Below are 15,205 nucleotides of genomic sequence, written 5' to 3'. Positions count from 1 at the left end.
ACTATGCGGGGTGCTAGAAGGAATCCAGGAAGAAGCGGGCTTAGTCAGAGATAAGCCTTTAAACAGACAGAATAGAAGCAAGAGCAAAAACTAGGGAAGGAAAAAAAAATTCATGAGAACCAGTCTGAAAAGTTCTTAAAATAATGGTTACCACCTAAGACAAAAAGCAATTTATTTTCAATTAACAGCTTTCTTCTTTCTGCTTCTTCACAGACCCTAATAATGCGTAGGGATAAAACTTACCGAAACAACACAGTCCACAACAGGCTTTTTAAGAACACTTTCTGCTGTCTCCTTCAGTTTGGATAAAAGCATGGCAGTCACCTGCTCCGTGGTAAAACTACGTTCCTCCTCCATATACTTCACCTGCAATAAAAAACAAAAGGATCTAAACATTGTATTTCTTCATGTCCTAAAAACCTAAAATGAGTAATTTCTAAATCATCAGTGGAACATTATCTCAAGAGGAAATTCAGAAAACTAGTTTTGGAAGCAAAAATAATTTAAAGATCACTTTTAACTTGTTAACGTGCCTACCAACCAGGATACCTGGAGATGAGGTTCAGTTCAATTCAGCTCAGTCATGTCTGACTCTTTGAGACCCCACGGACTGCAGCATGCCAGGCTTCCCTATCCATCACCATCTCCCAGAGCTTGCTCAAACTCATGTCCATCAAGTCAGTGATGCCATCCAACCATCTCATCCTCTGTCATTCCCTTCTCCTCCTGCCCTCAATCTTTCCCAGCATCAGGGTGTTTTCAAATGAGTCAGTTCTTCACATCAAAGTATTGGAGTTTCAGCTTCAGCATCAGTCCTTCCAATGAATATTCAGGACAAATTTCCTTTAGGATTGACTGGTTTGATATCCTTGCAGTTTCAAGGGACTCTGAGAGTCTTCTCCAACACCACAGTTCAATAGCATCAATTCTTCGGCACTCAGCTTTCTTTACAGTCCAACTCCTACAGCCATACAGGACAACTGGAAAAACCATAGCTTTGACTAGATGGACCTTTGTTGGTAAGATCAAGTCTCTGGTTTTTAATATGCTATCTAGGTTGGTCATAGCTTTTCTTCCAAGGAACAAGCATCTTTTAATTTCATGGCTGCAAACACCATCTGCAGTGATTCTGGAACCCCCCAAAATAAAGTCTGTCTCTGTTTCCACTATTTCCCCATCTATCTGCCATGAAGTGATGAGACCGGATGCCATGATCTTAGTTTTCTGAATGTTGAATTTTAAGCCAACTTTTCCACTCTCCTCTTTTACTTTCATCAAGAGGCTATTTAGTTCTGCTTTGCTTTCTGCCGTAAGGGTGGTGTCATCTACATATCTGAGGTTATTGATATTTCTCCCAGCAATCTTGATTCCAGCTTGTGCTTCATCCAGCCCAGCATTTCACATCATGTACTCTACATGTAAGTTAATGTACTCTACATGTAAGGTAATGGTGACCTCCTTCAAAAGGTCCCATGCACACACTGCCACATTCAGTGTCCCCAACCCTGCAGCAATCCACCGCCAACTCACGCCTCCTCCAGAGACTCCTGGACACTCACAAGCAAGTCTGAGTCAGTCTCTCGTAGGGTCACTGCTCCTTTCATCTGCGTTCATGAGGACCACTATGTAAACGGTATGTTCTGACCACCAGCAAAACTTGAGACAACTACCTGGGAAGAAGCAAACTGGTGTGTAGCTCCCCATCACCCACACTGCCCCTCCATTAAAGGGCCTGGTGGTGGAAACTGTTTTACCATCTGACATACTATGTATACTTTACTTTGCTCACTGTGTTGACTTTATAATCATCACCTCAATTAGGATCCAAGCTAAGGCAATAGTTTTTGTCAGATCTAGTGACTCGATGGACATGAGTTTGAGCAAGCTCCAAGAGTTGGTGATGGACAGGGAAGCCTGGCGTGCTGCAGTCCGTGGGGTCACAGAGTCAGACACGACTGAGCGACTGAACTGACTATTCACTGTCTTAGCCCCAACATCAAGGACAGACCTGACAAAATAAGTAACTGCTGACACCTTCAAGATATCCTACACCATGCATAAAGGTATGAAATTCTGACAAGAGTACAAACTGTAAATGCAGAAAAGACTGCCTAAGGTAAGGTCCTATTCCACATCCATACTTCCCAACTACAACACAGACCAAAAAATGTCAACTCTGTACTTTTAGCTCCAGCTCGAACTTGAAAACCATCTTCTCACCTTCTCCCTCCCAAACCCAACTATAATTTATTCTGGTTTAGAATAGTTTCTCACCTTACTGAATACAGATGGAAAAATAATCCTCCCAGTGAGCCTCTTTCAGGGCTACCTCTTCTTTTCTCATGTAAGTCTTCCAAAATTCCTCCAGCCTCATACTTGGATCCACAGGTGTTCTCCCTAGTCTCTTCCTCCCGTGGCTCTTCTGACTAAATCTGCCAATACCCACCCTATTTCTTTCATAACTATTAAGTAATCCTCATTTCCTCATCTCCGTTTCTTTTCCTCCTCTGCACTTCTTATCCATCATTAGGCCCATTAAAACTGTTTTTAAATTACTGCTGAAAATACCCTAAGTAAATCCAGTGATCATTTTTCAGTTATCAGAATTCTTTACTTTCAAATTCAACTGAATTCTCAGCTACAACTGCAAAACTATCTTTTTCCCACGATTTTCAACATCTCTTGGACTTGAACCTGTTCCCATGATCCTTAGTTCTCCAAATGGGGTGTCTCAAACATCAAATCTCCTTTCTCTAAACTCAGTTGCCTGGAAAGCTCAAACGTACTTCTGGATCCCTCTTACCACCTGAGTGCAAGAGACAGACATGTTCACTATACCCATCACTCAGCCTCTCATCTTTTTCAAATGATCAGCTCACGTCATGCTTCACAAAGAGATTCTCCTAGATGTTCCAGAGATAGCAAAGACTAAACTCCCTCTTCTCCAAAAGAACATCACCACTTTCCAATCCTACTGTCAAGAGTATGACTACATATCTGGGAGTGACTTTAAAGTGTTGATTTCTTTTCTTGCTCTTCCAGTAATCATTCACTAAAATCATACCAGAAAGACTACTGGGAAGACTGCTGCATTAGAAAACAAGAACAAGAAGTTAAGTTCACATCATCACCACCTATCTGTCCAATCCCTACTAACAGTGCCACCTATGGCTCCCAAATAAAAGTCAGATCTTTAAAAAAAAAAAAAAGCCAAATGGTCTTCACCAGCAAGACTTTTCCAAAGCATTTGTAACGATTTTCATTACAACTTAAAACTAGAATAGTATGATATACATTGATCTGATAGCATTCTCAAGGGCTTCCCTGATAGCTCAGTTGGCAAAGAATCCGCCTGCAATGCAGGAGACTCCGGTTCGATTCCTGGATCAGGAAGATCTGCTGGCAAAGGGTAGACTATCCACTTTAGTATTCTTGGACTTCCCTTGTGGCTCAGCTGGTAAAGAATCCACTTGCAATGTGGGAGACCTGGGTTCGAGCCCTAGGTTGGGAAGATCTCCTAGAGGAGGGAATGGGTACTCACTTCTACACAGTCATCTGATGACATAAAATACTGTATTTCAATCATAAGGCATTATCTTCAGAACCTTACCTTTATACCTGTTAACCCAGTGGGCAACTGCACAATATCATATGCAAGTTTGGATTTTTCTGCCTCCACAAATGGATCAGAGAATGCTCGGCCATGGAATCTTTTAAATCCTTGGACTGTGTTCTTTGCATTGGAAATTACCTAAGAGAAAGGATATCAGAGTCAAAGAGTAGAAAGACTATTATAACAGCAATTAAATTGGGGGCGGGGGGGGATTCAAAAGTCTCAGGATTAAATCAGAATCCTTTTCATGCCACAAACTTTCCTTCCTAGTTTGTTTCCTTCAGCACTAAACCTTTATAAATGATGCCTTCTGAAGGGAGGAGTGACGAACCTATACAGGTCACACAGTGGCAGGCTAGGACCAGAGCCCAGTTTGTCTTACTTCCTCAGTAAGACAGATCATTACCCTTGTAAAAATATTTCCTGTTATTAAACTTCTAATGAACATTTACATTAAATTTTTATCTTTTAAAAATTACCTGTAGTTTGTGATTCAAACTTTCCAGGAGTCAATCCAACAGTATATATTAATTCAGTTATTCTAGTGAATGAAACTGAAACTTACCATAAAGAAAAAACAGATGACACTAAGCCCACAAAGATAAATGCAAATAAACTGACACAGCATTATTTATCACAACAGAAAACTGGAAAGAGCCTAGAGGGTCAACGACAGGGAAATGAGTAAATAAATTACAGTCTATCCATACAATGGATAAATTATTTTAGAAGTCTGGAGACAAGTATCTGTATGATATGATGCCACTTTCTTAGAGTAGGGGAGAAAAACATTTATATGCTTATAAAAGGTTACACATTAAGATAATAACAGTGGTTTTTGGACAGTGGTAGTATGCTAACTTCTAAATGCCTTATACTTGTACACCTGCATTTCCTAATTTATCTCTAACAAAAACTACTGTAATTTATGAAAAAAATGCTGGCAAAGATATTCAAAAACTGAAAATGAATTTCTGCTCAAGACTTATGGACTCTTCTTCCCAATGCAGGACTGCAACAAGTCCCAGGGAAAAACAACAACAGAGCTCCTCTGAATCCAATATGCCAAAGGCACAAACAGAAGTTCTTTTGTAAAACAATATGAGGCCTCCAAAGTCAGGCTCTGCTTCAGTAAGCTGCCAAGAAATTCAATACCACAATAACTATGTCAACCTAGAACTAGGCAGCCAGTTTAGTATAACGACTATTCTCAATAATGAAAGCAAGTTTAAAACCAAAACAGCTCTGTATGTGCTACCTGCTGTCTTCTAAAACATCTTGAACTTTCTGCAACTTATAAAACACCCAATTTAATTAAAAATCAATTGGTCAAGCACCATTTGGGGGGGCTTATAAACCTTAGGCCCAGACTGGTCCAGAAAAAGACCATTCATTCTATTATGTTGCTCCAGACTGAACTATAGAAAGATCTAACATGCAACTCCTTAATTTTATACAAGCTCAGGCACTGAGAAAAATACAACTCTTCAGGTTCTGCTGCTCTGCTTACTGAGAAACAAGCAAATAAGTCAGGCTCCTGGTTTAAAAGTAACCTAATGGTAAGTGTGCTTCTCCAAGTATGCTCTCCTTCCCTGAGAACCTTGATCAACAAGGTCAAATCTAGACACAACACTGACCCTAAATATGAGTAAGATGAAAATTCAACAAGACAGACTTTACCGATTAAATACCCAGGGGAAAAAAATTGTTAACAGCAACTCAGGAACAAGTAAAACCTTGCTTTAACAGTATCTAGGTAAAACACATCCTGGTAGTTTGCATTAAACAGACCACTGTTCATGCTATTTTAAAAGCTCTTTGCTTCGCATTCAAGTGGCATGAGAATAGGTTTGTCTCTCAGTTGTACACGTGGGGGCTCCCAGTGCTCCACACATAACCGGCACTGAAAGAGCTGCTGCACTGGAGGATGGACCAACCACAGAAATAAGTATGAGAAAAACAGAACTCTACCTGGCTTTTAGCTGCTGCTCCAATTGAGCGATTCTTAGGTCCAAAAGAAATGCAAGCCCTAAAAGATAAAACAAACATTTAAGCATTAAACCTTACTGCAACATTACATCCAAAACCAGAGCGGACAAGATTTCTGAGTCTCAGCCAAAAAGCCCTGTTTTTTAACTGCACACAATAAGTCTATGATTTTGACCTTTCTACTGAGTAAAGCTGCCCATGGAATGCACTGCTTCTTAGAATAATGGGAATTCTGTAACTGAGATGTTGAAGCACAAGTCTGATATGACCATCTGTCTAAAATACTAGAGAGAGGTGGACTAACCAGTCTCCACTATCCTCTAATTCTTCAAGTCTGGTGTTCAAAATTCCAACATAAAATAATATGCTGTCATATTAATACATCCATTAAATGGTCTTTGTGTTTTATAAACAGCTCATAACTTCGCCAAGAGAGTAGTCTACAAGCCCTGAAAACAACTCTTATCTTATTGTAAATATATGGAAAGTTATTTTTCTAGAACTAGTTTCCAAGGACTCAATTTTTCTTTTTTAATTTCTGACAAGGAACTTCATTCCCACTTCTGAACACATTCTTCCAAATCAATTCATATACTGCCTGCTGGTTTCACCTATATGACACTTATTTTAGAAAGCAGAATTGATACCTGCTTAAAGGTATAAATACTTTAAAACACCATGTTTAAGCTTAGAAAGTCAGTTATACTTGGGAGTTGATGCCTTTGTTATCATGGCTTCTATGCTTCTCCCTGTGTTTCACTCTGGGACCTTGCCTGTGTTCCCTTTACTCTCATATTCATATGTTGCCTCCCTTTCCAGTGGCAGATTTCTCTCAAACTAAGATCAAATTCACCCATGCCACCCAAAAAATTCTAAAAGACAAAGTTCTTCCCAGAGTCCATTTCCCCCTCAGGTTAGTAAACCCTTCTACTCCTACATTATTACTGAAGTAATAAATTGCTTATGTGCACTATCTTATTTAATCCTCATAAGCACCCTATCTTATTTCTACCATATAGAAGAGGAAACTGAGTCCAAAAAAAGGTATTATAGGTAAATGTATCCCAAGTCATAAAATCTGAAAACAACAGGAGTCAGGACTATAGATCATTTCTCCACTAGCTAGCTTTGATCTCCCTAGCCTCCCTGGACCCCTAATTCTTCTAATTTAGTGGAATGAGTAGGAATGAGAGCTCTGGCGCCATACTGCCTTGGTCCAAATCTGACACAATAATTAAATAGAACCATTTTACTTAGATAAACTTACTCTGTGCCTCAACAGCCCTTTCCAACTCCCAGAGCGGTTATAGCCAACTATGCCCTGTATCCGTACAGCATAGTCTGGGATCTCATGAGATTTCCTATGAACTCTAAGCTCTATGGGCCAGGAACATGCTGGGAGAGCCCTTCAAGAAGCACAGGTGTCAAGATCAGCCTTCCTGCAAATAGACGACCTATCACTTAAAAAAAAAATTTCCTGAGTACTACTTACCTGTCTCTCCTATGGTGGTGCTAGTAGTAAAGAACCTGCCTGTCAATGTGGCAGATAACAGACGTGGGTTCGATCCCTGGGTCATGAAGATCCCCTGGAGGAGGGCATAGCAACCCACTCCAGTATTCTTGCCTGGAGAATCCCATGGACAGAAAAGCCTGGAGAGCTCCAGTCCATAGGGTCGCAAAGAGTCGAACACAACTGAGTGACTGAACACTCAGCCCATAAAGTCCTTTAGGAAACTTCCCACTGTAATGTCGTCCACTCCATTCACCCTCTCCACTGCTTCTAGCCCATGCATGCAAACATACATCTTTCTAAAAGCCATCAGATCTGAATTTCTAAGATGTATCCCAACAAAACTAAAAGCCCATATTATTTATCTTTGTTTCCTATCTCCTCAAAACAGGACAAGCTCTAAGCATGAAAAAATTAATGTCCCCAACTTTACTGTATGTCCTATTGAAGGTTTAATTTTCTATTCTACCTTGGTAACTGTTTTGCTTCTACTTATCTTCCAAACAAAACGAATTACCAACATATAGGGTCCAGATTCCTTAATGTAGAACTTAAGGCCTCTCATAATTCCAAGCCCACTCCCACTTGCCAGCTGCATCTCATGCACACAGTGCCTCAACACAAGTCAGTCTTCCCATCTTCCTGCTTTGCGCTATCACTTTCGCCACCTGAAATGCCCTGGTCCTTCTAAACCTCACTCATTTTCCAGAAACAGCACACACTTTGTGATGCATTCCCAATCCCTCTCAAGTAAAAATTAATCACTTCAACCTCTTACAACTTACTGGACTTTGGGCAATGCAAATGTAGAACACTTCCACCACCACACAATGTTCCACTGTGCAGAGCTGCTCTGAGTAATGTTCTCTTTGAAGTCAGTTAACATTTTCACCTACTCTTAAAAACGACATATGCCTTAACAGTAGTAGCTTGCAAGTGTTTCACAGATTTTGAAAAGCCGAATACAAGTTTGTCTCAGTTCAAATTATTCATCCTCTTATTTGTCTATCCATGCCCATGCTACAAACAGTTCCCCACTTCTGCTACAAAGCCATCAAATCTTATTAATGGAACATCAATCTTTACCACATAATACAGCAATCACACCTCAAACAAAGCACAGCTCTTGTAAACTACTGGCAGAGTTCACACTCTTATCACATTGTAGAAAATCATTATTATATAATTTTTACATTCTAAAAAAGTTCTTTAACAAGCCAACTATTACAGTACAGAAAGAAATCCTTGGCTTTTCCACTCTATCAACTTGACTGAGTACAACATATGTACAGTTTGAAGGGAAAAAAAAGGGCTCAGGCTCTAGAATTAGACAATACGAGTCTGTCTGAATCCCTTCTCTATCTTTCAAGCTGTGTGACCTGTGGTATTTAACGTCCCTGAAATTCAATTTGCTCATCTCTAAAATAGGGAAGATTACATATGGTTGCTCTAAGGACTAAATTTGTTGATCCACTTTTGAAAGTGAAAGTCGCTCAGTCGTGTCCAACTCTCTGAGGCCCCATGGACTGTACAGTCCATTGGAATTCTCCAGGCCAGAATACTGGAGTGCGTAGCCTTTCCCTTCTCTAGTGGATCTTCCTGACCCAGGAATCGATCCAAATCGAATCGGATCCTGCATTGCAGGCCGATTCTGTACCAACTGAGCTATCAGAGATCCACTTTTAAAGGGCTTTATTATTAGAGACTGGCACACCATAAATAATATTAGCTATTATTAATCCTCCAACAGTTGCAAGTTTTATACAAAAAATATACCAACTAAGGCTTAGTGGTTAGGATTCAGGGCTTTCACTGCAGTGGCCTGGGTTTAATCACTGGTCAAGGAACTGAGATTCCACAAGCTGAGCAGATGGCCAAAACAAAACTAAAATATACCAAATAGTTTGCCCTGAATGTTCTACTTCACCTTCTCAAACTATTTACTAAAACCCACTCAGTCATCTTTAAATCATAAGGAATAAAAAATCTACCATTTCCTTCTCAATAGGACAAGTGAATGAGATCAGTATGTTAAACAGCACTAACCGCAGAGGTTTTTCAACTACAAGCTTACACTTACAAATATTTATATGTGAAACGGGCCCAGAAAGATTAGGTCAGATATTGGGGCCACCACTAGAACAATCTCATTGCAGAAAATTAGCGAAGTGTAAAGAAGAAAAGAAGTATTATCAGCAACTCCACAACCAAAACCCTCCCCCCATAAATGGCCACCACTACCATTTAGGTAAATATTCCTATGCAATCCTAATAAATAATTATTTTAAAAACAGAAGCTACATACCCCCAGTAAATTTGTTTCTCAACAAACACACTCTAAAATCTTCAGTGACTGAATAATTCTATCCAAGTTTTGATAGCGAACCAGATATTTAAAGTAAACATGTACCACTTACCACTCACCAGGATATTCAAAATTTGCACACAGCCTATATGGAATCCCCATGTATGGCAGAAAGCCTATCTTTCATCCAAGCAGATCAAGTTCTCTTGTTTTACAGCTTTCATTTTTGAACCTTTGTATGCCAGGCAGTGCACTAAGCATTATACATTTGCTTCTCCCAAACACTGTGAGAAAAGAACTATTACTGACCCTACTTTGTAAATGAAGAACTGAATAAAGTCATTATGTGCCTAGAAACATAACTAATATTAGAGTCCAGCATTCAAAATCAGGACTATCAAACTCCAAATCCTATCCATAAACATACTGTTGTATTGCTTACCAAACCCTCTAGATTTATTCCTACTTCAACAGTGGAAACAGTGGCTGACTTTATTTTTGGGGGCTCCAAAATCACTGCAGATGGTGACTGCAGCCATGAAATTAAAAGACACTTACTCCTTGGAAGGAAAGTTATGACCAACCTAGATAGTATATTCAAAAGCAGAGACATTACTCTGCCAACAAAGGTCCGTCTAGTCAAGGCTATGGTTTTTCCTGTGGTCATGTATGGATGTGAGAGTTGGACTGTGAAGAAGGCTGAGCGCCGAAGAACTGATGCTTTTGAACTGTGGTGTTGGAGAAGACTCTTGAGAGTCCCTTGGAATGCAAGGAGATCCAACCAGTCCATTCTGAACATGAGGCCTGGGATTTCTTTGGAAGGACTGATGCTGAGGCTGAAACTCCAGTACTTTGATCACCTCATGCGAAGAGTTGACTCATTGGAAAAGACTCTGATGCTGGGAGGGATTGGGGGCAGGAGGAGAAGCGGACGACAGAGGATGAGATGGCTAGATGGCATCACTGACTTGATGGACGTGAGTCTGAGTGAACTCCAGGAGTTGGTGATGGACAGGGAGGCCTGGTGTGCTGCAGTCATGGGGTCACAAAGAGTCGGACACGACTGAGCGACTGAACTGAACTGAACTGATACTTTCACTCAGACTGTCCCAATCCTGTCTTCATTATTCTAATCCTATTTGCAAGTCCCACTCCTGCCTTTCCATATCACCCCACCCCCGACTAATGTTCTCTCCATTTAACTTGTACTTAATTAAGGTATGTACTTAATAACTTCACCCATAACTGTACTCTATGCTTATTCTTTTTACTTTCGCTTTCATACTTCCAACTAGACTGATTGCAAGAGCCCTCCACAGCAGGGCTCTTTATCTTCGACTTTCTCTATACTCCACACAAAGCCAACTTAATGCTGCTAAAAACAGTAGTACTCAAGACACTTGCTACTTGACTGATATTACTTTTCCTCCATCCCAAATTACAGGTTGACATCAAAAAGTTAATTTAAATCAAGTTCAAGATATCTCTGTTCTAATCTCTAAGTCCTAGAAAAAATAATCCATTTAAACTAGGTAACAATGTTGTTCTCCTTCCTGGGTATGAGATACCACTGACCACACATTTATGCACATTCTAATAGGATATTATGAACAGCTGCAACCAGCACAGATCCTTAAAAGGTAGCTTCATGTTTATATGTGTGTGTAGAACTGTTCTCAGGATATGAAGACAGCTGTTGCTCTAATTCAACGTTTTAAACAATATAAGAAAATGAGTTTTACAGAGAACCTACAATAGTATTTAGACTATTAAATAAGAGATAATGGCGAAACTGGCATGAAAATGGTTACATTAATTAGTGTATCCCATGATCACTGTCTTAGCCCTGAGCTAGAAAGTATCCAAAACAGTATCAAACAGAACAACTCATACTTGCAAGATATGCAGTTCCTAAAGAACTAAACTCCTGAGTCAGTAAGATTTGCACATTAAAAGCTACATATCTGATAAGTGCTAAAGGCAAAGTTCCATAGATTTCCTTTTACTATCCCAGTGTAGTCCATTAATAAAGAGAAATAATAAAAAATACAAAAAGGTAATAATAGCAGTATTAACACACACTTAGGGAGTATTCTAAATACTTTATGTAATTTTAACTCATAATCCTCACAAACTCCAGTGAAACAGAGAAATCACTTATGTTCCTGGTATGAATTAACCTCTTAAATTTTTGTAAAGTATTCAGGCAATATGCACTGAAATTCTAAGCATATATATCCTTTGTCCAACCACATCTGGAAATCTATCCAACAAAAATAAAAGTATTAACATGCAAACAAATATAAAAGATTACTTGTTGAAGATTATTTCTAATTGCAAAAATTTAGAAACCACCTCAACATTTGAGTAAAGCATGTTCAAGTCATAATATGGACTCATACTTGAGGTGACTTCGTATTTACTGATTTTGAAAGATGTCTAAAACATAACTGAAATAGTTACAAAATATTGGATGATCCTATTTGTTTATACAGGTATATCTGTATATTTATATTTATACATATATTTGTATAAATCTAGAAAAAGTCATGAAATGATATATATATGTATGCTATGCTAAGTCACTTCAGTCGTTTCCGACTCTGTGCGACCCCACAGACAGCAGCCCACCAGGCTCCCCCGTCCCTGGGATTCTCCAGGCAAGAACACTGGAATGGGCTGCCATTTCCTTCTCCAATGCATGAAAGTGAAAAGTGAAAGTGAAGTCGCTCAATCGTGTCTGACTCTTAGCAACCCCATGGATTGCAGCCTAACAGGCTCCTCCGTCCGTGGGATTTTCCAAGCAAGAGTACTGGAGTGGGGTGCCATTGCCTTCTCCGATATATATGTATATAATAGCAAATAATTAGATAAGAAACAATTTTACTTAGTACTTTATTTTGTTGTTGTTGTGGCAAACAAGTATTTTGTTAAGTCAGGAAAAAAGTTATAATATCGGAAATCCAATTTAGAACCTGATGACAAAGTTTCTGTCGACTATGCCCACCAATTCTGTATACAAGCTTTTATTTTAGTTCTTAAGTGAGTCTTTTTTTAAACTACTTTGATAACCTTCACAATTAGATATGGGAAGTCTAAGTAGTTTAAAGCTTTAGTTAACAAATCAACTTTCCTTTTCATTGAACCCAAAAGATCCAAGTCATCTTGCAGCTCTACACAGATCCACAACATGTAAAGACGTTTATTCTAGAAACACTTTTCTTGCACAAATAACGTATCAGAAGTTAATCTGCCAGTTAACCAGAACCTATACTTATTTTCAGCTTTCGCTCTCAAGGGTAGTTATTAATAGACAATTTCATCTCTTCAAATTCCTAATATATTGTTTTATTAGGAACTAAGTCCATGAAAATGATAATATAAACTATTCATACACAGAATACTTTTCTTAGGTAATTCATCTTTACCCTATAAACTGCATAATGCAGTCCAACTAACGCCTGTGAAGTTTGGCAGTCCGTTAACATTTCAGTTCCAAAGCTTTAAGGTTGTACTCTTTCTATTGTAATAATCCAACTAAATATAAAAATAGGTTTTCCATCTTATACCAAAGCCTATGGTCATAAAATGTCAACACTCATAATTTAGAACTCCACAGTTTATCTCTAAGCCGCCCACACTTTCCTCCCAGTTCCATACCAGTGGAGAGCAACAGCAACTCCCACATGGACCAAATATTGCAGTAGCCTCCTAAGTATCCTCGGGTGCATCAGGCTTCTCTCGCCCTTCTCAAATAAATCCTCTCTCCATAAAAAAAGCCAATCACATTTTTAAAGTATCAATTGAATCACCTCCCACAGCACCTAGATAAAAATCTATGATTTGCTCCACCCTGCCTCTCTCTAGATTCAGTTCAACATTCCTTCAAATGGCCATAATCCCCTCAGTAGTGTCAAGTGTGCCAAGTTCAGGTCTTCCTCACTTGCTATTTCTTTTGCCTCAACAACTCTTGCTCACTCCCACCATAGATCTCCATGGTAAAACCCTATTCATCCTCCAGGTTACATCTTAAATGGCACTTTTTAAAGAATGCTTTCCATCACCACCTCATATCCACTTAAATTAGGTCCCCCATCACTGTTTTCCATACTTTCCCATCAGCGTCCTTACCACAGTCATTATACATTTAACATTTGGTTTTGCCCACTAGCCATGTGTCCATGATAGAAGGATCTTATTTGCTGAGAAAGGTAAAATTCAACTAGCGCCTCAAAAATGGAAATCAAATCCTGTCGTACCCACATATTGAAAAGAGTTACGTCTACTGCCATACCACTCTGAACGCTCCCGATCTCATCTGAAATGCGTTACTTTCATCACAACCAACCCTCCATTTCATTCCACTCTCACACTCAAGCAAATCTACATCAGTCCCTGTGTATCTTTGAGGTTTAAATCCATGCTTTGGTAATCACTACTTTAAAAAAAAAAAAAAAAACCCAACCTTTCTGCCCCCATGTTCTACTTAACCAAAGACTCCAAGACAGAAATCCAAGCTAATCATAGTTCAAAAATTACTTGAATGTATGGCATCTAAGTTTCCAAGAGATATAAGGAAAATATGTAAGAAAAACTATTTTTAAACATTCTTTGTCACAATTACATGGTCTATCTATCCTTTTCTGAAACAACTCTTTCAGTTCCAAATAATGAGATTCACAGTAATACTGTTACAGTTCCTAATGTTTAAAGGAGAAAGAGGGCTCATCTTTAAGAGGCTAAAAAGAAACGTCAGGAACACTTCATTCTAATACTTTATATTCTTACCTTTGGAGCTAAATAAAATATGCTCACTTCTAGGTGGGAAAAAGACCAAAAAGTTACATGATTAACTCAGTGCTCTAGTCCTTTTAACTTCTTGAGGAAAACTATCTCTACAGATGAAGCACAACAGGATCCAGAAAGACAGTAACAAATAGGAAATTAATGCTTAAATACTTAAAAAACTTCAGTGTACAATACACTTGCCTGGAAATACAAATTAGACGCACTATTACAAACTATGAAGATGGGAGGGTGGGGTATTGGGTTGTGGCTGTTAATGAGTGCAGGGTTTCTCTTGTGGGGTAAAGAAAATATTAAAATTGTGTTGATAATTGCACAATTGTAACTACACTAAAAACAAATTGTACACTTTGAAAGAGTTAACTGTATGGTATGTGAATTATCTCTCATTAATGCTGTTAAAAACTACAAAATTGAGAAAGGAACATCAAACTGAGATTTTGAATCTGGGATGGCTTTTCGGGCAAGCACCTGGGTTAGTCTAAAATAAGAGGTAGAAATCTGCTAAGTTTAAGGAAAATGTTGTCAGCCCCCTGGGTAGCAAAGATCAGTCTGGCAAACGGAGCAATCGAGTTGGCCAGAAACCTATCGCTGAAGAAACATAACAAAAGTCAGGGTGAAAAAGGAGCCTTAGAACAGAGGCCCTTAATGAGACACAATGAGAACCAAACAAATAATACGAAACTTCTTAAAAGATTTTGTCCAAAAGGAAGACAATGATTGAAAGGTATCTCTATACAAGTAGATTCTTTCTTACCCTATCCAAGGAAAAACGTGGGTGAGTCATGATTTTTTTTAGTGCTGTGTCTTTATTGGTCCCATAACTTACTATATAGGTTCTTTTAAAAGTCAAAGTGAGCCCCTGAGTCATTCATTAACAATTGGGGCCAACACCCTGGCTGGAATGTATATTACCGTAAAAGTGGAACGCTGTTGGGGTGGATGCGCACAGGATAGCAGAAAATGACCCAACACAGTTCAA

At 38.9% G+C, this 15,205-nt stretch overlaps 1 protein-coding gene across 3 annotated transcripts in view; it reads right to left on the bottom strand.

Annotated features, from left to right (window-relative positions):
- The window catches only part of HSPA4 (heat shock protein family A (Hsp70) member 4), a 61,426-nt gene that overhangs the window by 36,736 nt on the left and 9,485 nt on the right, over positions 1-15,205 (bottom strand). For all 3 annotated transcript variants that reach the window (XM_086411572.1, XM_086411571.1, XM_086411570.1), the window contains exons 2-4: positions 5,585-5,642; positions 3,611-3,751; positions 244-366 (exon numbers count right to left, since the gene is read on the bottom strand). In XM_086411572.1, the coding sequence (XP_086267698.1) occupies positions 244-357 (114 nt within the window). In that variant the 5' untranslated portion in view covers positions 358-366; positions 3,611-3,751; positions 5,585-5,642. The remainder of the gene's footprint in view (positions 1-243; positions 367-3,610; positions 3,752-5,584; positions 5,643-15,205) is intronic.

The sequence above is a fragment of the Bos grunniens genome, chromosome 7, assembly GCF_055505025.1.
Source record: "Bos grunniens cultivar Pamir isolate PY7600 chromosome 7, Bosgru_T2T1.0, whole genome shotgun sequence".
Taxonomy (NCBI): Eukaryota; Metazoa; Chordata; class Mammalia; order Artiodactyla; family Bovidae; genus Bos; species Bos grunniens.
This window is presented reverse-complemented; position numbering and strand designations above follow the sequence as displayed.